The sequence below is a fragment of the Trichoderma ghanense genome (genome assembly GCF_004382785.1).
Source record: "Trichoderma ghanense strain CCMA-1212 chromosome Unknown scaffold_4, whole genome shotgun sequence".
Classification (NCBI taxonomy): Eukaryota; Fungi; Ascomycota; class Sordariomycetes; order Hypocreales; family Hypocreaceae; genus Trichoderma; species Trichoderma ghanense.
The window spans coordinates 1,780,554-1,802,668 of NW_027395667.1; the positions used below are offsets into that span (position 1 = coordinate 1,780,554).

At 53.4% G+C, this 22,115-nt stretch overlaps 10 protein-coding genes across 10 annotated transcripts; 5 read left to right on the forward strand and 5 right to left on the reverse strand.

Moving 5' to 3' along the window:
• Positions 1–64: 64 nt before the first annotated feature.
• CCMA1212_004757 (60S ribosomal protein L21-A) lies at positions 65–736 on the forward strand (the record flags this gene model as incomplete). Its single annotated transcript, XM_073702047.1, has 4 exons — positions 65–100; positions 157–224; positions 287–334; positions 406–736. 4 exons carry the CDS (start codon positions 65–67, stop codon positions 734–736), a joined length of 483 nt encoding a protein of 160 aa, XP_073559488.1.
• A 983-nt stretch (positions 737–1,719) lies between these two features.
• CCMA1212_004758 (Endocytosis protein end4) lies at positions 1,720–5,381 on the forward strand (the record flags this gene model as incomplete). The annotated part of the gene is made up of 5 exons (XM_073702048.1): positions 1,720–1,935; positions 2,030–2,160; positions 2,250–2,731; positions 2,798–5,211; positions 5,295–5,381. Coding segments are annotated over 5 exons (3,330 nt in total), but the record flags the coding sequence as incomplete, so codon positions are not given.
• Positions 1,786–2,106, reverse strand: CCMA1212_004759 (uncharacterized protein; the record flags this gene model as incomplete). Its single annotated transcript, XM_073702049.1, has 1 exon — positions 1,786–2,106. The coding sequence occupies one exon, from the start codon at positions 2,104–2,106 to the stop codon at positions 1,786–1,788; it is 321 nt and encodes a 106-aa protein (XP_073559490.1).
• A 212-nt stretch (positions 5,382–5,593) lies between the features above and the next one.
• On the reverse strand, positions 5,594–8,170 carry CCMA1212_004760 (Anaphase-promoting complex subunit 5; the record flags this gene model as incomplete). The annotated part of the gene is made up of 3 exons (XM_073702050.1): positions 5,594–7,184; positions 7,246–7,339; positions 7,414–8,170. 3 exons carry the CDS (start codon positions 8,168–8,170, stop codon positions 5,594–5,596), a joined length of 2,442 nt encoding a protein of 813 aa, XP_073559872.1.
• Positions 8,171–9,104: 934 nt separating this feature from the next.
• Positions 9,105–9,855, reverse strand: CCMA1212_004761 (Cytochrome c oxidase subunit 6A; the record flags this gene model as incomplete). Its single annotated transcript, XM_073702051.1, has 5 exons — positions 9,105–9,137; positions 9,264–9,271; positions 9,334–9,485; positions 9,614–9,638; positions 9,708–9,855. The coding sequence occupies 5 exons, from the start codon at positions 9,853–9,855 to the stop codon at positions 9,105–9,107; spliced, it is 366 nt and encodes a 121-aa protein (XP_073559871.1).
• A 590-nt stretch (positions 9,856–10,445) lies between these two features.
• Positions 10,446–13,071, forward strand: CCMA1212_004762 (uncharacterized protein; the record flags this gene model as incomplete). The annotated part of the gene is made up of 5 exons (XM_073702052.1): positions 10,446–10,468; positions 10,546–10,591; positions 10,662–10,794; positions 10,859–12,625; positions 12,953–13,071. 5 exons carry the CDS (start codon positions 10,446–10,448, stop codon positions 13,069–13,071), a joined length of 2,088 nt encoding a protein of 695 aa, XP_073559876.1.
• Positions 13,072–14,059: 988 nt separating this feature from the next.
• On the reverse strand, positions 14,060–14,898 carry CCMA1212_004763 (uncharacterized protein; the record flags this gene model as incomplete). Its single annotated transcript, XM_073702053.1, has 3 exons — positions 14,060–14,313; positions 14,368–14,669; positions 14,723–14,898. 3 exons carry the CDS (start codon positions 14,896–14,898, stop codon positions 14,060–14,062), a joined length of 732 nt encoding a protein of 243 aa, XP_073559874.1.
• Positions 14,899–16,262: 1,364 nt separating this feature from the next.
• On the forward strand, positions 16,263–17,701 carry CCMA1212_004764 (uncharacterized protein; the record flags this gene model as incomplete). Its single annotated transcript, XM_073702054.1, has 4 exons — positions 16,263–16,479; positions 16,534–16,971; positions 17,272–17,562; positions 17,631–17,701. 4 exons carry the CDS (start codon positions 16,263–16,265, stop codon positions 17,699–17,701), a joined length of 1,017 nt encoding a protein of 338 aa, XP_073559868.1.
• Positions 17,702–18,548: 847 nt separating this feature from the next.
• CCMA1212_004765 (Complex I intermediate-associated protein 30) lies at positions 18,549–19,447 on the reverse strand (the record flags this gene model as incomplete). The annotated part of the gene is made up of 2 exons (XM_073702055.1): positions 18,549–19,258; positions 19,366–19,447. 2 exons carry the CDS (start codon positions 19,445–19,447, stop codon positions 18,549–18,551), a joined length of 792 nt encoding a protein of 263 aa, XP_073559867.1.
• Positions 19,448–19,942: 495 nt separating this feature from the next.
• On the forward strand, positions 19,943–21,027 carry CCMA1212_004766 (uncharacterized protein; the record flags this gene model as incomplete). Its single annotated transcript, XM_073702056.1, has 2 exons — positions 19,943–20,213; positions 20,336–21,027. The coding sequence occupies 2 exons, from the start codon at positions 19,943–19,945 to the stop codon at positions 21,025–21,027; spliced, it is 963 nt and encodes a 320-aa protein (XP_073559870.1).
• Between the last annotated feature and the right edge of the window lie 1,088 nt (positions 21,028–22,115).

The window sequence follows — 22,115 nt, forward strand, 5'->3', positions numbered from 1 at the left end:
GCAAAGCTTCACCTCCATCCTCGTCAATCCTCGAACGAATATCGACGGCAATTAATCGGTCGCGATGGGTCACTCTTACGGAAAGCGAGCGGGCACTCGAGTTGGTCTCATCACGTCTGTGAGGATGCGCAAGGATTGCTGCTAACGAGTCGGCAGTATGCCTTCAGCAGGGACTTCCGCCGCAAGGGCATGATCCCTCTGAACACCTACCTCAAGGTGTATCAGTGAGTGCAGCCCGGGAGAGACGAAGATCAACAACGTCCGAAGTTGACTGACAATCTTCCAGCGTCGGTGACATTGTCGACATCAAGGCCAACGGTGCCGTGCAGAAGGGGTAAGGAAGCCTTTTCCTTTGGAGCTGGGAGATGGGCCGGAAAGCATGGAGGAAGCTGACCTGTTGCGCAGCATGCCCTACAAGGTCTACCACGGCAAGACGGGCGTTATCTACAACGTCACCAAGAGCGCCGTCGGCATCATCATCTACAAGAAGGTCAAGCACCGCTACATGGAGAAGCGCATCAACGTCCGAATCGAGCACATCCAGCCCTCTCGATCCCGTGAGGACTTCATCAAGCGAGTCAAGGCGAACGCGGCGGCAAAGAAGCAGGCCAGAGCCGATGGCGTGACTGTCCAGGTTAAGCGACAGCCCGCCCTCCCCCGAGACGCCTCCACGGTTTCCCTGACCGACAACCCTCCGGAGACCGTCACTCCTCTTCCATACGAAACTACAATCTAAGGGAATGGTCGGTGTGGTGCTTGCTTCGGTTTTTCTTACGGTGTTGTGTTCGGACAGGAAAGAACTCAGCATGTGACCAAGGTTGCAATTTTTTTTATTTTGATGTTCATAGCAAAAGAGACAATATGACATCAAGAAGTGTGCATATATCATCCGTGGGCACTTTCCTCGAGAATTTTGCGGCATCCGTACAATTCGTGATGGTGTACAGTCTTTATCTATCGGATGGACTGATAACCCTCTGCCCCCAATGCTAAAGGAATTAAACTGAAGACGACACTCGAAATCTACCTCTCTCATTCGTTAGCACTCAATCCGGGATGAACTTTGTTTTCCCTTCAAGCCCACTGCTCTGATTCTTCCCCAGAGGCTGAGGTGTACGTTAAGCTCGAAGAGGATGCTCGATCAGTCGAATGGATCCTCCTCTTCGTAGCAGATGACATGTTGCAGTGGAGTCTAGAACTCATCTTAGCCGATTGACGTGTTGTTGTCGGATCGATTGCAAATAGACCACCAACCATCTTGTTCTTATACGTCTGGTCGTCTCGTCTAATGAGAGGGCAACGTCTCGTTTACACGCAGGGAAGAATTACTGTCTCAAGGATCATGGCCAACTCAGCGGCACCGTCGGCATACACGCAAAGCCCACACCCACATGATACTATAGACTCACAATCAATTGGTAGTAAGAAACCCTCTTTGTATCACCCAACATGAAAGCTGCCTTCTGTCTGTATAACCTTGTAGATACCTTGATATCTTACCCTGGAAGAGCCGAGTTCACGGATAGATTACATAAGCTAACAGTACAAGTGCTGTAGTTGTCAGCGGATTAATTCAACACCGCCTCGGTCCAGGTAATTAATGGCCCGCTGCGCCCCACATGGTGACGATGCTCGCCTTGTCCGCAGCTTCAATGCATCCTCCGAGTCTCTTCCTACCAATCCGAACTGCGACAGCTCTGCCACTCTCTGTGCTGCAGCCTGGGCGGATCGATATTCTGGGCCAAGGGCAGCTCTGGTATAAAGAAGCTCTCGAGAATTCTCATTTTACCGGCACCGATCGCTGGTCTCCTTTTGTCTCGAGTGTTCGCTCTGAAAGTCCAGCGACCGAGTGCCTCCTATCCAAGCTCCGCCGCCGAGCTCGTTGAGCTCCGTTCCGCCCGCCATGGCCTCCATACGCACGACCGAACATACAAAGTTTGTCACGCCCGTCCCCCCGAAGATTTGACTTTGCCAGTATGTGCAAGACGCCTGCTTATCCGTGTCCCCCAAACCAACCAGGACCGACCAGGAGCTGGCGGTTAGCATCAAGAAGGCTACCAGTCCCGAAGAGATCTCCCCCAAGCGCAAGCATGTGCGAGCGTGCATCGTGTATACATGGGATCACCGATCCTCGCAAGCCTTCTGGGCAGGCATGAAGGTGTAAGTTGACCTGGGACGCACCCCCTACCCTCCCCCATCTGCGCCCATCCTGCCGTGCTTTGTGCTGACTTCAAAATGTCCGCACCAAGCCAACCCATCCTTGCCGACGAAGTCCAGACATTCAAGGCCCTGATAACCGTTCACAAGGTGCTGCAGGAAGGCCACCCTTCAGCCCTGAAAGAAGCAATGGCCAACCGGGGATGGATTGATTCCTTGAACCGCGGAATGAGCGGGGAAGGAGTCCGCGGATATGGGCCCTTGATTCGTGAATACGTCTACTATCTTCTCGCGAAACTGTCGTTCCACCACCAGCACCCCGAGTTCAATGGAACGTTTGAGTATGAAGAGTACCTCAGCCTCAAGGCAATCAACGACCCAAACGAGGGCTACGAGACCATTTCCGATTTGATGGTGCTGCAAGACAAGATAGAGCAGTTTCAAAAATTGATCTTCTCGCACTTCAGAAACGTTGGAAACAATGAGTGCCGGATTGCAGCTCTCGTGCCATTGGTACAGGAGAGCTACGGCATCTACAAGTTCATTACCAGCATGCTGCGTGCCATGCACTCGAGTGAGAAAGAAACCCCTTTTGTTTAAACTGCAGAATATGAGCGCTGATCTAGGATGCACGGAACAGTCACTGGCGACGATGATGCACTGCAGCCCCTTCGTCAGCGCTACGATGCTCAACACTACCGACTCGTCAAATTCTACTACGAATGCTCCAATCTCCGGTACCTGACGAGCCTCATTACAATTCCTAAACTGCCGCAAGATCCGCCAAATCTCCTTGCTACCGATGACGACGCTCCAGCCTTGCCCGCCAGGCCGAAGCAGGAAATCGAGCGCCAGCCATCCCCTGCGCCCGCCCCCAAATCGGACGAGCCAGACGAGATTTCAGAATTCTGGAAGGGCGAGCTCGATCGTCAAAACCGCGAGTATGAGGAACAGCAGCGAGTCCTTGAAGAGCGCCAGCGCGCTGCTATCCTAGCCCAGCAGCAGGCGCAGCAACAGGCTCAGCGCGAGTTCGAAGAACAACAGCGTCGGTTGATGGAACAGCAACAGCGGGAACAGGAGGCGCTGATCGCACAACAAGCGCAATGGCAAACTCAAGGTCGCCTGGCCGAACTCGAGCGAGAAAACCTCAACGCGCGAGCGCAATACGAGCGTGACCAGCTGATGCTGCAGCAGTACGACCAGCGCGTCAAGGCACTTGAAGGCGAGCTGTTGCAGATCCAGAACAGCTACGGTCACCAGATGAGTAGCAAGGATGACCAGATCAAAGCGTTGCAGGAGCAAGTCAACACCTGGAGGTCGAAGTATGAGTCCCTCGCGAAGCTGTACTCTCAACTTCGGCACGAACACCTGGATCTTCTGCAAAAGTTCAAGGCGGTGCAACTCAAAGCAGCAAGCGCCCAGGAAGCCATCGAGAAGCGCGAAAAGCTGGAGCGGGAGATTAAGACGAAAAACCTTGAGCTGGCCGACATGATCCGGGAGCGCGACAGAGCTCTGCACGACAAGGATCGAGCCACCGGGAGCAGCAAAGACGAGGTGGAGAAGCTCAAGCGAGAGCTGCGCCTGGCACAAGAGAGAGCGGACAACCTCGAGCGCAGCAAGGGCAACGAGCTGTCCACGATGCTCTCCAAATATAACCGCGAGATGAGCGACTTGGAAGAGGCACTGCGAATCAAGTCGCGGGCGTTGGAGGAGGCACAGAGCAAGATTCGCAACGGTGATTCCGACCTGGAGCAACTCCTGCGCGAAAAGGAAGAAGAGCTTGAGGTGTACAAAGCTGGGATGGACCAGACCCTCATAGAGTTGAACGAGCTCAAACAGAATCAGGGAGAGACGGATCACGCGCTCGATGGTCAAATCGACGCGCTGATCTTGTCGAACTTGGACAAGATCAACGACATGATTGACTCGGTGCTGCAGGCCGGTGTCTCGCGGGTGGATGACGCTCTGTACGAGCTGGACTCGTCTATGCAGGCGGGCAATCAGAATGCATCGCCTTCGTATGTTCTCTCCCAGATTGAGAAGGCGTCCGGGAGCGCAATGGAGTTTGCCACCGCTTTCAACAACTTCATCGCCGACGGTCCGAATAGCACACACTCGGAGCTGATCAAGGCCATCAACGTCTTTGCCGGAGCTGTTGCGGATGTATGCAGCAATACAAAGGGCGTGGTCCGCTTGGCGACGGACGACAAGAAGGCGGACTCCTTGATGCAGGGCGCGAGGCAATCGGCCCAATCCACGGTGCAGTTCTTCAGGGGCTTGCAGAGCTTCCGCCTCGAGGGCTTGGAGCCGCTGCAGAAGACGGATGTCGTCATCAACAGCAACAACGATGTGCAGATGAAGCTGCAGAAGCTCAACAAGCTGGTTGAGGGCCTCGCGCCGGGCTATGGAAAGCTGATGAACAACAAGGGAGACCTGGGAGACCTGGTTGACTCGGAGCTGAGCAAAGCGGCTGACGCAATTGCGGCAGCAGCAGCTCGACTCGCCAAACTGAAGAACAAGCCTCGCGACGGCTACACCACGTACGAGGTCAGGGTGCACGACTCCATCTTGGATGCCGCGACAGCCATCACGACGGCCATTGCGGAGCTGATTCGCGCCGCAACGGCCACGCAGCAGGAGATTGTGCAGGCTGGACGAGGCTCGTCATCGCGGACGGCCTTTTACAAGAAGAACAACAGGTGGACCGAGGGCCTCATCTCGGCGGCGAAAGCGGTAGCCTCGTCAACCAACACGCTCATCGAGACGGCGGACGGAGTGCTGTCGAACCGCAACAGCCCGGAACAGCTGATTGTCGCATCCAACGACGTGGCCGCGTCGACGGCGCAGCTGGTAGCGGCGAGCCGAGTCAAGGCGGGCTTCATGTCCAAGAGCCAGGATCATCTGGAGCAGGCAAGCAAGGCCGTCGGGGCAGCATGCCGATCGCTGGTGCGCCAGGTTCAGAACATGATTCGCGAGCGAGGCCAGGAAGAGGACCAGGTCGATTACTCCAAGCTTGGGGCACACGAGTTCAAGGTTCGCGAGATGGAGCAACAGGTAAGCCGTCCTTCGTTCCTACTGCATGACGTTGATGAGGATGGGCTAACCAGATTGTTTCTTTTCTGCCTTCTTCCCCACAGGTCGAGATTTTGCAACTGGAAAATGCGCTTGCTTCCGCAAGACACCGGCTTGGCGAAATGCGGAAGATCTCCTATCAGGAGGAATAGAGAGTGGCCAGGTCGAACGCCAGTACACGTTGGCCGATGTATGCTTGATATCCTGACCTGACAGATGAATTCGATGGTTGTCTATTTCAGTGGTGGCATGCTTGTGTATTTCGGGCTGTTTGTTTTCCATAGAGGCTGCGACGTGTCGTGCTAAATCCTTTCTTCTTCACTATCGTTTGTCTTGGCGTGCCCGACTCTACAAGGCCAGGGTGCTATCTCGTCTCTCCTCTATCCAGACCCCAAGACTCGGCCTTCCTCTTGAGCTCAACATATGCCGCGGCGTAATCCGCTGCCAGGGCCATGTCCCCCATCACCTTCATGATGACAGCCTTCTTCGCCATCATTTCACACTGTTTCTTGACATCTTCAATACTGGAATACTCGTCAAACGCCCTCTGGACCGCCGTGGCCGCCCTCTTCAGATATTCATCGCGCCGTTTGATAGCCACCTTGGCTGTCTCGACCCCTCTGGTCTCGTGCTCCCGTCCGAGGGCTGCGTCGCTGTCGCCAGCCTTGGTATGAGTCTCAGCCTGGCCGGCGAGCCCCATGTTGGCATCAGCAAGGTATGCATATAGTGTAGCCGTGAGAGCTGGTGATTCGCACTCGAGACTCCGTGGCAATATGGCCGTGAGGAGCTGTGCCGCGGCTTCAAATTCAGCCATGGATACCAAGATGTTGGATATTGCGCCGATTGCGGCCCAGAGCAGGGACATCAGCCGCGCACGTAGAGCTAGGTTTGCCGCTCGTAGGGCCACGGAAAACGCACGCTGTGGCCGCCCGCATCGATCCAATAGGGAAACCTTGACAAGGAGTGCTCTGACGCGTAGACAAATGTCCCTATTCTCCTCCTGGAGATCCGACATCATCTTGTCTACCTTGCCGAAAGCCGACGACAGGTCTCCACGCCGTGTCAAGTAGTCTATGTGAGCAGTATCAACCACAAGGGCCAGGTCTGGCTCGAAATCATCAGCTTTGGACTGGAGGAACTGGTCTAAGAGCTGCTCTGCGCCGTCTAAGTTGTTGTGATGCAAGTCTCTCTTGAGTCGGATGAACCCCCTGTACTTGTACCAGTACTGGTTAGGCTTCCATGAGCGTAAAGAGTTTTCGTCAGCCTTGTCGAGGGTTTCCATTGCCTCGCGATATTTTCCTTGGTCCAGGAGTGCGAGAGAAGACCGGCTTAACATTTTGAGCTCGTCGTCGAACATGGAATGGTGCGTGTGGCACCGCAGAAAAATTTCACACGACACGGCGGCGAGATAACCCAGTCCCAGCCTGCTCCAGAGCGACGAGTATAGCCCGAGCTGTGCCCCAAACATGCCCTTCATATTCTTCTCTACGATGATCTGCGAGCTCCGTACCATGTGCTCGAGAGCGGTGGCGATGCTGTCGCCGTTGACCAGGCAGAGTTTTGCCTCGCTCAGCAGCACAGAGCTCCAGAGGGTCCACATCCCGGCTTCCCTTGCCTTGACTCGGAGAAAGGCCATGGTTTCCTTGCCCGTGCCCAGCAAGTTGTCCGACCGGAGGTCACGGATGAGATCTGGGTGTGCCTGTCCAAAGTGAAACAGCCAGTTCAGAGAGAAGTTGAGGCAGGTCATGTCTCGGTTCTCCCTCGCCGTGGCTACTGTCTCAAGCATCGCCGTCATGGCTTCCCTATGGCATCCGAAGTCGGCCTGCAGTACAGCCAGGTTCATCAAGGCGTACTGGTAAAAGAGGCGATCTCGATGCTGCATCGTATAGTCGAAATACCTGTGCAGGAAGTCGAATGCAGTCGGATAGTCCCCGGCTCTCCAAGCGTCAAGGAACCTAGGGTTAAATTCAGCACGGGTTCGGGGACACAGGATGCCAAGGCTGAGCGCGGACTTACGTGATGTAGTGCGTGAGACTGGGGACCAAGAAGCTGTCGTTCAGGAGGTCGTGAAATTGGTGCCGAATTTCCAGAGGTATCCTGTTGCCATATTCTCCAAGTTTGAATGTTAGCTTTGCACGCATGGCAGCGGGCGCAACAGGAAGGGCTACTCATGGGCCGACTTACTCTGCATCTGCTCGATCTGGAAGTCCAATAGGTTTTCTACGTCGTCTATGCTGACGGGGAGAGTTCCAGTGTGATCTCCGGCCAACATGTCGCCATATGCTACCGAGGCCAGGCTCGCAACTTTGTCGACGTCCCAATCCTCCAGTTCCCCGCGCAGCAGCACATTGTCGAAGCTGTACCTGCTAAAGTCGGGGTTCCTCCGCTTCTGGTAGTGAGATGTCGGCTGTCGGTAGCGGACAAAATCCTTCCAGAGCTCGGTGCAGTCATGGAAGTGCAGACGTTGGTATTCAAGGCGGGCCCTGCGGACAAAAGCACCCAAAGGGGAGTTGGGGGAGAGCTTGACACTCGGCTCAGGCTGGTCGGGGTCCAGTCCTTCTTTCCGAAGGTCGTCCTTTGTTCGGGGCAGTACCGACGAGAGCTGATCGAAGAGTCCTTCGAGGGCATAGAGCGAGTCGATGCCCCAGAGCTTGTTGAGAAACTGGTCCCATAGCCTCTTCCCGGGTAGGCCCTTTAGGAACGGATAGCCGCTTAGCAGCTTCTCGAAGTCCTTGATCGATATGACCAGGCTCACGGCACGTTCAGCCTTTGTCCACCTTGTCGCCTGGCTTGTAGAAGGCCCATTTGGATCGTAGCCAATGATATGAGATGCAATGAACGACAGCACAGGCAGGACGGCATCGCTGGGAATCGCCTCCTCGACATAGAGCTCGACCAGCACGAGAAGGCCAACCTTGGCAGGCGTGAGATACCGCGCCATGCTTGGCTAACGTCGGAATGCTGCTCGGTCTGGAGTCAAGCGACGGGCATCCAACGGCGGCCAACAAATCGAGATAGGTAGAACAAGTGAAAAGCCTGGGGACGTAAAGCTCAAGGCTTCTTCATATTGCAGGCAACCCAGCCGTTCAGCGTGTGGGATTTCGCGTTGACGCTATACAAGGAAGCAAAGCAAAGATGGAGGGATCAAGCGGCGTCTCCGGTCAGTTACCTTTTGACGCTGACAGCTGGGGAAGCCAAGCATCGGTGCGTGCTTCTGTCTGGACGCGTCTGAACACTCGATTCGGGCAGCTATCGTGTAGGTCCCAAATGGCTTATGTAACCCGGCATTCTTTATGTCTTGCAGCAGGAGCACCTGTGAACACCATTACAGTTTAGCCTTGCAGGAACGGCGAGTTTCCTGCATCGCCGATTGGCGCCGGAAATTCTTCGGAGAATCCTCCGCCGGCCATCTCCATGCTTCTTTAACAGTCGATACTTGGCAAGTAGTCCTGGGTACGGTATGATCTAGCGGAATTATCTGTCAGGTGCTCCTAGGTACGTAAGCCTTGCTCGAAGGCCATTTTGATTTCATCTGCTGAGACGTCACGGCCAGCGGCGTATAGATGAAGTACGTGCACTATTTCGTGTGGTAGAAGTGGGCTCTGTTCTTGAGAGCTTAACTAGATGAGGTACTCTAGGCACGAAGGGGTTTCCCACAATGCTACCTTAGGCTGATAGGGGAGGTTTGGAGAGAATGAAGAGGAAGATTGGTAGTTTGTAAAATGGTTCAGTTTCAGAGACATTGGAACAGCTCTCACGTCTCAGCCACGGGATCGCCGATTCAAGCTCCAACTAGGTAGAAAATACACATCGGTCCCAAGAAGGGTAGTCTACAGTTATCGGCAGTTTTCCTCCAAAAAGCCCCCTATTGCAGCTTATTTGGTCTTGTCCTTGTTGTGGTAGTTGACCTTGTCATTCCAGCTTTCGTGTTGCAGTGTGGTTAGCGCACGATTCCCGTCTCATGGTGAATACTTAAAGGGAAGTGGATCGTAGGAGGGATACACTCGTGTGTAACGAACGCATGCTAAACTTACAAAATAGTCTGTAATATTTTGTTAGCATGCGGTTCAATAGCATAATGGGGGGAGCGACTCGCCTTATCACCATCACCCCATTGGAAGTTCTTGGTGCGGATGTTCTGGTAGGGATACTCGGTGCGCTCTGGCAGAGGGGGAAGATGGCTCCAGTGCTCCCAGTGTTCATTCCACAGCCAGTAGGCGTTGGCGCCAGCAACGACCAGTGCAGGGATGACGCCGCTTCAACCTTGTCAGCTCTCTCCGTAATGATCCAAACGAGCCCGGCGCATTCGAGGACTTTTGCCCTCATTGACCACCGGGCGAGGCAGGGAGAAATTCGCTCAGTCGAGGACGGGTAGCAGACGTACTAGATGGAGATCTTCTTCCAAAGCTCTAGACACACAAAGTTAGACAGCTGCTCTCCCAAGCGCAATTGGGGCGTCCGGGGCCTTGGACACTCACCAGCGGTGACCTTGGCGTGTTCCTTGATATGCTGGCGCTCAGTGATGAACTCGTTCTCGGCAGTGCTGGCAAAGCGGCGCTGCATGGGAGTGCGCAGCTGCGCAGCAAAGCGCGAGGCGTTGCGGGTGGCCTGTCGGGCAGCAAACATCGTGGGCGGTTTCGATTCGACGGCGACGTCTTGAGTCTCGGGTATAAAGTGCAGAATGTGAGATCAGGTCATATTCGATGGAGCTCGGCTAGAGCTGGCCATGGATGGATGCCTCAATCTCCAGGCGCCACGCAGCTTGATAAGTCACGTGATCTCGTGACGTATTCGCGAGCACATCATGCGAGGTCTCGCGGTGTTGCGATGGGGCAGCTCCACCATCTTCCCCGGCCGATACTTACCTCATCTCCTGCACCTTTAGTTGCGACGCATTGGCAGGGCGTACGAGCGTGACCAACACACACCGATCCATCTAATGTAACAATTCCTGAACGCTCTTCAGCGTCGGCTACACACGATCCTCTCCCTCAGCAACGCTCGCTCTTACCGTCAGCAATTCGTGCTTACATGCGGTGAACCTACCGGACCGGGATGCTCTCGTTGCGACGCCTCGTGGAAGAGTTGCTAGACTGTTATAGACCTCGAAACCTGAGCATTTCTCCGGGATAAAATGGGATTCCGCATCACGACGTGGAATGGTAAGCTCTCCTGTCTGACTAGGTAGCCCTTGGCCATAGCAAGTCGCTGATAGAATGACTCAAGTCAACGGCATTAGGTCTGTATCGCTCTCTCCGAAGATGAAGATCCCGCAGCAGAGCGTCTCACCGGTCGTGTATGCTCATACCATGACAGGAACCCATTTGGGTATCAGCCATGGAGAGAAAAGCGTACTTTTCAGGTCCGTATAGCCCTGCAATTGGGCGTGGTCAAGCAGAGATGGGACATGCTGCTGACAACACTTCACCTAGGCTATGTTCGATCTCCTCGAAGCCGACATTGTCATAATGCAGGAGACCAAGATCCAGCGCAAGGACTTGACGGATGATATGGTTTTGGTTCCTGGATGGGATGCATACTTTAGTCTGCCTAGGCACAAGAAAGGTATGTTGGTGCAGCTTTGGCACCCGACCTACAGCACGAGCAGCAGTTGACATGGTGTGCCAAGGATACTCTGGCGTTGCCATATACACACGAAATGCCACTTGTGCACCCATCAGGGCCGAAGAAGGAATACTGGGTGTGCTCTGTCCTCCCAAATCATCAACGCAGTTTCGAAACCTACCCGACGACCAACGGATCGGGGGTTACCCCAGGCCAGAGCAACTCTCAGGAAACATTGACGAATTGCTGCTGGATTCCGAGGGTAGATGCGTTATTCTCGAATTCCCCGCCTTCGTGCTCCTGGGTGTTTACAGTCCAGCTAACCGCGATGAGTCAAGAGTGGAATTTCGCATGGAGTTTCTCCAGGCCCTGGACGCTAGGGTGCGAAACTTGGTCGCTGAGGGTAAGCAGGTCATTTTGGCGGGGGACCTGAATGTCAGTCGCGCCGCGGCCGACTCCACCAACATTGTCGAGAACCTTCGAAAAGAAGGCCTGAGCATGGAAGAGTGGATGAACCTGCCCTCGCGCCGACTCTTCAATCATCTGGTCTTTGGAGGCACGGTGCAAGGAGATCGCGACGAAGGGCGGGAGCAGCCTGTGCTGTGGGATCTGTGCAGAGAATTCCACCCCGCACGAGAAGGCATGAACACATGTTGGGACACGAAGCGAAACACACGACCGGCCAACAACGGCAGCCGGATCGACTACGTGCTCTGCAGCCATGGGCTGAGGGACTGGTTCACGGAGGCCGACATCCAAGAAGGCCTGATGGGATCTGATCACTGCCCAGTCTTTGCCACGCTAGCCGACGTCGTGACGACTGGAAAAGAAAAGGTGTCGCTGTTGCACCTTGTCAACCCAGCGGGCATGGTTGACAGAGATGGGCGACGCCTCCGGGAATGGCACCCGAAGGACGTTCTTCCCATGTCAGCCAAGCTAATTCCTGAGTTTGACCGGCGACAGAGCATCCGGGACATGTTCACGAAGAGGTCTGGCGCTAAACCGTCGAGCTGTTCATCGTCACTGGATGCAAGTGAATCTACCCCGGAAGGAGAGCCAGCGGGCGACTGGGCGCGCCCAGAGCGGCTTGGGGGCAAGACGAAGACGAGCCATGCTGCTGATCATGGACTCGGATTGAGCGACGCTAGGCACTCCGCAAGATCAGAATCGCTATCTCAGTCGGGGGCAGAGGCGCCATCGACCCCATCGTCCGCAAAACGTGCTGCGGGGTGTGTCGATCGTGCTTGTCCACCCTCTCCGAAGCGAAACAAGGTGATCGACGACGGTGCTGCTACGAGCACTGCTCCTACTGTTCGTACCACTACTCTCAGCAGGAGTAGCAGCAGCAGCGCTTGCCTGGGCGCCACGGAAAGGAGGAATGCCAGAAGCTCTCGCGCTGGTACAAAAGGGCAGACGACTCTGCAGGGCTTTTTTCAGCCCTCATCCACCAAGCGGGTGACGGGGAGAAGAGATGGTGACGCCACCACGAGTGCCAGCGCCAACACCAGCGCCCTGTTTTCTTGCAAGCAAACAACAGCGGCGGCAGCAGCACTGCCCTCTGAGCCCCTGTCGTCACACCAGGCCGAGCTAACCTCTGCGACTGACAAATTGCCGCTAGAGAGCAGCGGCGATAATTGGCCAGAGGATACCCCGGATGCAATGAGCCCAGCCCTGGAAGCCTCCACCCTTCCGATGGAAGTTGACAGGGTATTTGATCCGATTCTAGCAAAGGAATCCTGGTCGAAAATCCTCGGAAGGCGGAAGCTGCCCCGCTGCGAGCATAATGAACCCTGCATCAGCCTCGTCACGAAGAGGCCCGGAGTCAATTGTGGTAAGTTGAGGCCTCTACTCCCCTTCTTGTGCCCTTGTCCTGTTTCTCTTTCGTTTCCACTCGTCCAATTTGCTGCTCCAAAGCTGGCTGCAGCGATTCGCGAGCTATTTTTATGCTTTTTGCCTTTGCTCCCTTTGCTCGTACTCGTTAGTCCTGCTTGCTGCCCACACCCCTCTACTTTTAGTAGATGGTGTTGGCTGCTAGACTGTGTGATGGAGGCACGCCCTTGACTACCTTTGTTGTTTGCCTGAACCCCCCGAGTATTGCGCTCAAGAATCTGCGTGTGACCACGTGCGCAGACAAACTGGTGGCTGACGCTTGCTACAGGAAGGTCGTTCTATATCTGCGCCCGGCCGCTAGGTCCTTCCGGCGAGAAAGAACGAGGCTCTGAGTGGCGGTGCGGTACTTTCATCTGGAGTAGCGATTGGAACGGATCACCTTCGTAACATAGCGCCAGTTGCATTTGAACCAGCTTTGATTTTTGGAACATGGGAAGGACGAGTGGACGCGGCATTTTTCTCTCAATGTGACCACAACCTGTCGTGTTCGCTGCCTTAAACACTTTCGCGAGCCCTGACCTCTCTTATGGATTCCTCCCAACATGCTGGTTCGCAGTCCCAAAGGTATTGGTATCTCTATAACTAGAGATAGTGGATTGCGCGGACTATTAGGACCTACGACATACTTCTATTAACCGTTGACAGACCGATAGGAGGTGGGAGGCTACGTACGGGAAGAGAAGCAGAAGCTGCAAATCGAGAAGTTGCAGAAGGTAGCATAATGCGAGATCAAATCCATTTCAGTTAACTACCGAGGAGAATGTGAAACATGTCTATTACGCAGTCGGTATAGCAGGTGGCCAGGCTCGGAACCCTATGAAAGCCAAGACTAGTGGATATCTTAGGTACGCTGCTTGGTCTTCATGCTTGACCCAGTGGTAGGAAAGCCACAGCTTGCTCTCCGATATTTTTCTTCGCCTGAGGCTCCCTGATATATTACCGTGTGTAATTGCGCTTTTCTTGCTCCGCGCATGGTTCCGAAAAGGTCTGACGTGGGGTGTTTTTTCTTCCCTCCACAGAGATGAGGATTGCTGTGCAAACATCAATGAATTAGCCATCGTGCTTTCTAGGTCGAAGAGATAGCGAGTCGCACTCACAGAGTTTTGATTTAGTTATGCTAAAACAGAATTGCTGAAAGATGTCGAAGAATATGAGCGGTGCAAGTTCCGCCTGTTGCGAGAACTTGGGATCTACTTTGCACCGCGCCCGATACTGCCCGTGGCATCCAGCCTAGATCTGAACTTATCTGTAGTCTGTTAGCTGAGTTGATTTTTTGATTTTGTTATTCTGGCCTTACCATGGAGACAATAAGGCAGAGTATCAATCAGCCACAGAAGTTCACGGCGAAGGCACTTGTACTATCTGGCCATGACAACTATGCCGCAGCCACGGAGTGGTCATCCTCAACTGCGCCATTGTCGGGAGAGGGGTCTGCAAGGTTGGCCTCGACCAGAATAGCATTTCCTTGCTGGCGGCGAGCGCGGCGGCGTTTCTCGGACGATTTGCGCGGCTTGTATTGATAGTCCGGGTGCTTCTCAAGCAAGGCAAGTTTGATTTCCTCCGACATCTCCTTGTATCTTTGTCGGACTTCCCTCGATTCTTGGTTCCAAGCTCGCCCTAGAATTTGAGCTGCGTAAAGGCATAGGTTAGCAGATGAAGCTCAAAAACTTCGGGAAAGCTTACAGATCTCATTATTGGTAATACCAGGATTGGCAGCTTTGACCATGTTGTGACGATCCTTGCGGTACAAGATGTATGCATTAGGAGGTCGTGGGATCTTGGTTGGCTTTGCCGGAATTGAAGGCGAGCAGACTGCGGCGGTTTCGAGACGAATCGAGCCGTCGTCCATGGTCCAAAATGGCTCCAGGCCATCAGGGGAATGCACAACACCACCATTGGCGATGAAATACCGGGGTGCGCCAAGATAGTGGCGGTCTTCTCCATTGCCATCGCGGCAAAACATAACAGCTTCCTTTGCATGCTCCCTGTGATGATATTAGAACCAAGCCGAAAGCAAGATCGTTGACACTGAACTTACATGAATTTCTTGGCCACATAGCGTCTGCCATGGCTATCCAACATACGGTAGGTGTTACCATTGATGCACAGAATTTGGAGAAAAGGGTTGATCTGCTCCTTCAGGCCATCCCAAATCCCGGCGAGATAGACTGCAGTCTGCGTGTTCTGGGAAGCTATCGGCTGTGCGAGGTCCATAGTTGCGGGTTGGTAGCTGTATGCGATCTTTCTCTGGGGCTATATCGTATCGTGAAGGTATGAGGGCCGTCAAGATGGGAGATGAAGAAAGTAATGCAGGAGTTGGGAAATCCTAAAGTCAGAAATGTTTCCGGAACCTTAGCACTTGAAGAATTTAAAAGGCTGTGGGTGGATGGTGAGCTGCAAGTGAACTGGAATCTGCCATGGTGAATTCACCTTACTGGGCACTACCTCATTGAGAGCTGCCAAGTGATGTGAATCTGAATACCCCCAACCACCCTTATTTAGGTCGTGACAGGTCAGTGCGCACTCCCCACCTCTTTTTATTTTTCTCACACTCCCTCCAAGCGCCACCCTTTAGCCTTCTGGCCTTGGACTTTTCTCCATGCCAACGACATGCTGAGAAACGGAGATGTTGGGGCTGAATTTTAGCAGACCCACTCAAGCCATCGTCTGCAGGGTGTGCATCTTGCCGTAACGATACGCCCACCGTGAACATATCTTCATTTCGCACGCCAGCAGTACGTTCTCCGGATCTGCACATTGACTTTCGAGGCAATATCTCACCCAAATGAGCATGAAGTTTTGCTCCAGGTCAAGACAGTTTTGCAAGGGGATGAAAGTGCCAGTTGCTTCAAGTAAATGTTACCAGTAGCTGTTCAGTCCCCAAGCAAATAATAAGCCAGACCACCTCTTGTCTGTCTCGGTTTCGCCAAACGACGAAATTACTCATGTCAGCGGGTTCAGGGAAGCGAATGCAGTTCATATAATCCCGGGCGCGCAATGTTCATGGAGCAACAGCTGGCGTTGGACCGTGTGCTTTCCTCCGTTTCTTAAGTCTGAGATCCCCAAAAAGGCTATGTACAGATTATTTGCAGAGAACCTGAGCATGGTAGTCGGTTTCTCATGCGTCAGTTCCATGATAACGATCGACTTTGTGGCAGAAGCTGATAATGAATTCAGCATGAGCCAACACAAACAGCAGGCGTACTTAGCGGATATCCACATACGTAAACATATAAATGGTGCCGTGGGTCCTTTCCCCCAGAAAACTTTCACCTTATTTCTGCACAGCATCTGAAATGCAACTGAGTGACTAAAGAGTGAGGTGGGATTATTGGCGCAAGCGTCTACTCACCTCAATCTTTCACTTTTATCTCACCTGTAGACGGTGAATTCTAAGCAGCCTGAAGGAGTATCCACCAACTTTAGGTGGTCTCTCCGCAGACCTGTTACCCTCATCTCCAACAACCCACTGATTCTCAATCATAGCACTCTGGAAATCTTTCTTCATCACCACACAGACAAGACTATTTCCGCATACCATCTTCATCAACTACTGTAGTAACTTGAATCCTACAGTCATGTCGACTTCGAAACTTCCGCCAATTACAGCTCTCAAAGCTCTGGAGCCACGCCCGGGTGGTCACTGGACAGTCCAGGATCAGGAAGGGGATGCCATCTCTCTCACATACGTGTTGGATGGCGCAGAGGTCATGGCATTCGATCTCCGTCAATGTAAAACCGAGGAGGATGTTCGAAAATATTGCTCCACCTTTGTGTACGAGTACACTGACAACGGTATAGTTTCTTCCTTAAAGCTTAGCATTCTTTTCTAACATTCTCCATCTCTAGCTCCTGAAAGCGAATGGCGCCAGCAACCTGTTGGCCACTTTTCTACAGAGATTGCACATCCTCATGAAGCTGCATCACTGCTCTATCAATCGCAATCACATAACGCAATGGGGCAATACTCAACAGGCCAAATTCAGCAACCGCTTCAAGAACAACTCCTCTTTGGCGCCCAGACAGCTATGGTGTCACCATCTGAATCGCAAGCTCAGATAAATTTCACATTTGGAGAAACGGCTGTACCTTCGAACTCTCAACTTTACCATCACGACCAAACTTATTCCTTGCCTAATGGCCAAGAACTTTCACAAGACAGTTTCGCTTCTGGAACTGGCGAGTGGCCACTAAGCAATGAGTTTTTCCCCATGAGCGTAGGAAATGCCCCCATTTCTATGCCGGACCCTGAAATTGGCATAACTCAAGACGCTACTGTGTTCTTGGGTGCATGGCAGCAGAGCTGGGTTCAAAACAATTCAAATGGCACTCAAAGTTCTGACGGAGACTGGGACGCCTTTTTCTCGCATCCATAAGTTCAGTTAGGTACTGCTACTCAATGCTCGCTACTGCTACTGAAGAGCAAAGGAGAACCACAAGGAACAGAAAAGAAAGAAAAAAAATAGAAGAAAGAAATGGCAAACACAAGAAGAGGAAGAAGCAGAAGTAAAAGAAGACGAGGAGAGTGTGTGAGAAATATCAGGCAGAGGTCATGGAAGTGGTTGGAACATATCCCGTTCCAAGCAGGGGAGGAGCTTCTAGGCGACCATTACGAAGAAGAACGGGTCGCATTTCTTGGGGTCAAGTCTCATTTGGTCGACGATCTCAACACAGTGAGCCACCTGCCTCTGCAGTTCACATACCCAGACCCACGACAGAGTTACAATTACGCCTCCTCTTCAACGGTTGCACAGCCATACCAAGCCGAGATGCCTCATCTGGACTACTTCGCCATGACTGAGAGCGATACGTTCGACCTCGACAATCCTTGGGACTTTGATAAGATGCTGGGCTACAAGGAGAATGAGGGCGACAGAGGTGCGTTTTCCCCCCACACGTTCTTGACAGCTAAATCACCAGAGTTGCTAACGCTCCAGAAGTAGTAGCACCTGCTGCCGGTTTGCCACAACCCAACAACCATTACAATCCTCACAATGAGTTCTTCTACACGTTCTGAACCGAGCGGCCTGATGATACGATCCCCGATATGCCCGCACGTCGGTTCCCTGCGCAAGGGAGCGGGCGGGGGGAACACGGCTCTTTTTTCATTTTTTTTTCCCATTTGGCATTGCATTTGCGCCCAGGCTTGTACTATAGTGGTAGGGGGAAACGGGAATCTGGAATCGTTTGGCAGTGGTTTATAGGTAGCATGAGTCACGGTAGCAGGCCCAGGCCTGGTTTCGACACGAGGTTAATGATACCCCATCAGAATTCAAATAATCAGAGACGTCATACAAAGAGTGCCCCTGCATTGACTGCATTGAATCATAGTGCGCACTGCGATACCTTCCATTTCCTTTATCTCGGAGCGATTACTTGCAACTTGGCAGTCACCACCTAGGCTTACCTTACCCGACTCCTAACAAGACAGCGAAAGGATGGTGGTACCAAGTAGGTAGTAGTAGTATGCATGAGGGATTTGGTAAGGTAACATCAGGTAAGATATTGATACATGTATACCTTGATACATAAGTAATACAAGGCAGAGTCGCCTCGCCTGAACGGCATTACCTACTGAATTGCAGCGTCGTAAAGCAAATTGCTCAGAACCAGGGTTGGTAGATTACATCAGGGCGAAAGGCTGGCCAAGCCTGTGCTAGATGACCAGCAAGCCAAACGTAGGCAAGAATCCCGGGGTATCGGACACGGCCAATGGCCCATGATGGGGAGTTGTGACTGGAACCGGGAGAGCGCCAGTCCATCCCAGATTTCCTTGGTTGCAAATCGAGCGTCATCGATGTGCTCTCCTGATCGAGAGCACCATGGTCTCTCCCTCGAGAGCACACCCCACGTGCTGCTGTTATTCACCACTGAATATTCTCGCCTTTCCTATTCTTCAGTTCTCCTTGCTTGGTTTCCTGTGCCGCAGCCTTCTCTTCTGCTCCGTTTGTCGCCCACACCCGCTCAATGCAAAGCTCAAAGGGCCCTTCCACGCGATCCGTCAGCCCAATGCCTACACTGTGGACTCTTTGTCTTAGGAGCTCCGTCTGCGGCTCAACAACGAAGCCGTGATTTGTGCGTACAAAGTCATTCCATCGAATTAGGACCGTCTCCCACTGCCCAGGACGCTTTGCAAACAGCCGATGCTGATGCAGATCCGTCGGCTCGACGCTCTCCGTCTGAACATTGACGTAGTACGCCCTACCATCTGACTTGATTCGCAATGCGAGATAGGTGTATGGATCAATATCCCAAACAGAGCGACCAAAAGCCGTGGGCGGCTGGTCCGGGGTTCGAAACGCCGCATAGCCCGTTCGCTGGATTGCCAGGCGATCTGGGGGCAGTGAGGTCGAGATGTGGCCGTAAAAGCGCGCGTGAGAGGAGGAGGCCGAGGAGGAGGCCGGGAGTTGCGTTGGAGACGAAGACGTGGCAGGGATAAAGTCGAGATGGCTGGTGGAAGAGCCGCCGATTAGAGTGTCGGACATGACGATACAGTTACTGACGGATTCGGCGCTGTGAAAGTCGTAGAGTTGGCGGGGGCCTGAAGGGCCTTTGACAGCGTCGAGGTTCCAGGCTGGTGACGCAAACGTTAGCTGAGCCGATTCAAGTTAATGTACATCCGTCTCTCCGGTCACGATGCGGCGAGATTGTGCGCAACGGCTGGGTAATAAGGCACTATACCTATGCTGGATCGCCTCTTGAGCTCGTCAAAGCTCCGCGCCAGGAAGCCCTTGGCGAGCATCGGCTGCGTGGCCCTCATCATGACAAGCAGAGCGAGAGCAGGAGAGAATTCGCCTTGGCAGGATATCTCGAGGCTGGCAGATTAACAGCGGACGAGCCAATCGGCTCACCTAAAGTGTAGTGACATGAGAGACTGCAAAGTATACGGATCGTGCAGCAGGGACGGCTTCAAGGACTATCTCGGCTCTGTCCAATGCGCAAAAAGCAGCGATGCTCGGCCCTCTTCGGGAGTTGCAGGCTCAAACGTCTGTCTTGGGTCAAGGGAATGAGAGAGAGAAGAAGTGCGCCGGCTTTCGGGTTATCGTTAACCCGCCCACTTTGCAGCCGTCACTGACAAAAGTTCAACGCCATGCCGGCATTTTCGAGACGTCGAAATCCGTAGGAGGATGCCGATGATGGCGATGTGAAAAGCTGTCGACACTCTATTCCGGGGCTCGAAAACAACAACAAGAAAAGAACAAGACAGTCGACGATTTGCCAGTATTGCCTCGGATTGCCCGCTGTTCCGCTCGCCGCCATGTCTCACGCTCCCACGATTCGGTCCCTCACGGCGCCGGCTCTCCGTTATGGCAGATCAAACACTCTTCCAAGATGCGCCGCAAGGCCATTGGCCGCGCAGATTGCCCGGCAATATGCGACACAGCCCTCGCGGAGCAGGACAATGAGGGAAATGGATCGCGCGGCCCGCGCAGGCTCCAGCAAGATGACGAAAGAGCAGAGCATCTCGCAGCTGCAGAAGATGGCGAACGCAGAGTACTTCAAGGATGGAGGGGGGCCGTTGTTTCCAGGTTCGCACGCACTTTGCGCTCAATTCCGCCAGGAGACAGGCTAGGATGTCTCTGCTGTGGCTTGCTGTGACTTGCTGACTTCCCCCTGACTCTCACTGACACACCTACTCCTTGGCCTCTAGGCACGTTCGTATCTCTTCCGCTGTCTCGCCTGCCGCTGAACCCCGCGGACTTTGCGCAATACCAATGGCACCGATTAAGGCACTGGGTGATTGAGACCGTTTCTTTGCTCAACTTCAAGCTGAAATCCATGCCCAACTGGACGACTCGACCCCAGTGGAAAGCTCGGCGCGGCAAGATTGCGCCCACGGCCAAGGCTCTGTACCAGGAAGTTCTGGAAGCGTTTGCCGCGGGAGATAAGGCGACGCTGGAGAGGATTTGCGTCAACGATTTCGCAAAGAAGCTCATGGCGGCCATCGATCGCCGGAATCCCAGAGAGAGGGTCCGCTTCGAGGTGACCAAGTACAACAGCCCGCTCTTCTACCCCAAGCGAACGGCACACCAGATCCACCAGATCAACATGTACGACAAGAACCTCATGACTGAGCAGGCAGTCGTTGCCATCTCATCCACCCAGCAGGTGTCCCGATATGACGCGTCCACCGGAGAAACCATTCCCGGAAGCGTCAAGATTCAGGACAAGGTGGAGTATGTGGTGCTCTCAAGGCAGGTCAACGCGGTCACCTTTGAGGCGGGCCCGTGGAGAGTTTGGGGAACAACGGCGCCCACGACATTGGAGACGTATCTGGAAGAGAAGGAGGCCATTGACAAGGAGCAGGCTAGGCGAGCCGGATGGAAGCCAGCGTCCAAGTAGGTGCTCCAATGCTTGGTGTGCGAACTGAAATAAGCACAGCAAAGCACAGAAAAGCAAAGCAAATCACGTTAGATTTGAAGACGAAAATCAAAAGCGTGAATGGATAGAGATGGGAACCCGGAGGAGACTCTAACGTCGTCAACGCGGGGCAAAGCCGGGGAAGAAAATGTAAATGTAATCTTGGAATATGAGAGGCAGCGGGGACAAGGCAACATATGTATATGTATCACTAGGCAGTGGCAGTAAATGCGTTTATAGAAAGTTGGCGTATAGACTCGGAGCATGTTGGAGCGTTGATTGCATTCGACAAGGCTGCATCAACATGTCTCGGAGCTGTGCAAGCAGTAGTACATAGCGACGTCTTGATACTCGTAGGTGCACCTCGGCACCTTGATATCGAAGTGCTCACTCAACGCCGTCGAAACTCTTTGCCCTTTTCGTGCTGTTTGTATTCACTCTGTGAGGCGAATGCCTCGAGTGAAGCTGGCGAAACGACGGCTTCTGCCACAAGCCCTTGCAGGCTGCCTCCCACAAGATGCCAGATTTACTTCCTCCTACCTGCTGTCATCTGTTCTGTCGGCAATCCACAGCTGTGCTCGGGGCCTTGTCTCGTCTTGCCCATAGAGGTGCTTGGCTCAGCCCACCAGACCGGGTTGCCAGCTGCGAGCCTCTCGGGAGTTGACTTTCTGCCATCTGCCAGCACTGCCATCAGTTCGAGGTTCAAGGGCCAACACCACGATAAAAGGTGAGAATCTCCTTCTACCTTCTTTGTTTACCTGCTCTTCTTCCCGCTTCCCCAACTTTCGAATCCGCCACCATCACAATCGCATCCTCAACAGCCAAAGATCCATCAGAAGCCGCAGCTCTTTGCGCCTTTGCCATCGCTAACCTCCTTGTCCAAGGCAATTTAGAACCTGATTGAGCCCTTTGAGTCATCTTTTGCCCAGGCTTTCCGAGTCATACACCATCTCTCCTGCTGAGCGAGTACCTTCAGCCCCAATCCTGTCGGCTGCAAACAATCAACACTTCGATTCCTCCTTAAAGGCGAGTGTTTTTGTGAGATCGCATGCACGACTCTCCCTTCTTCC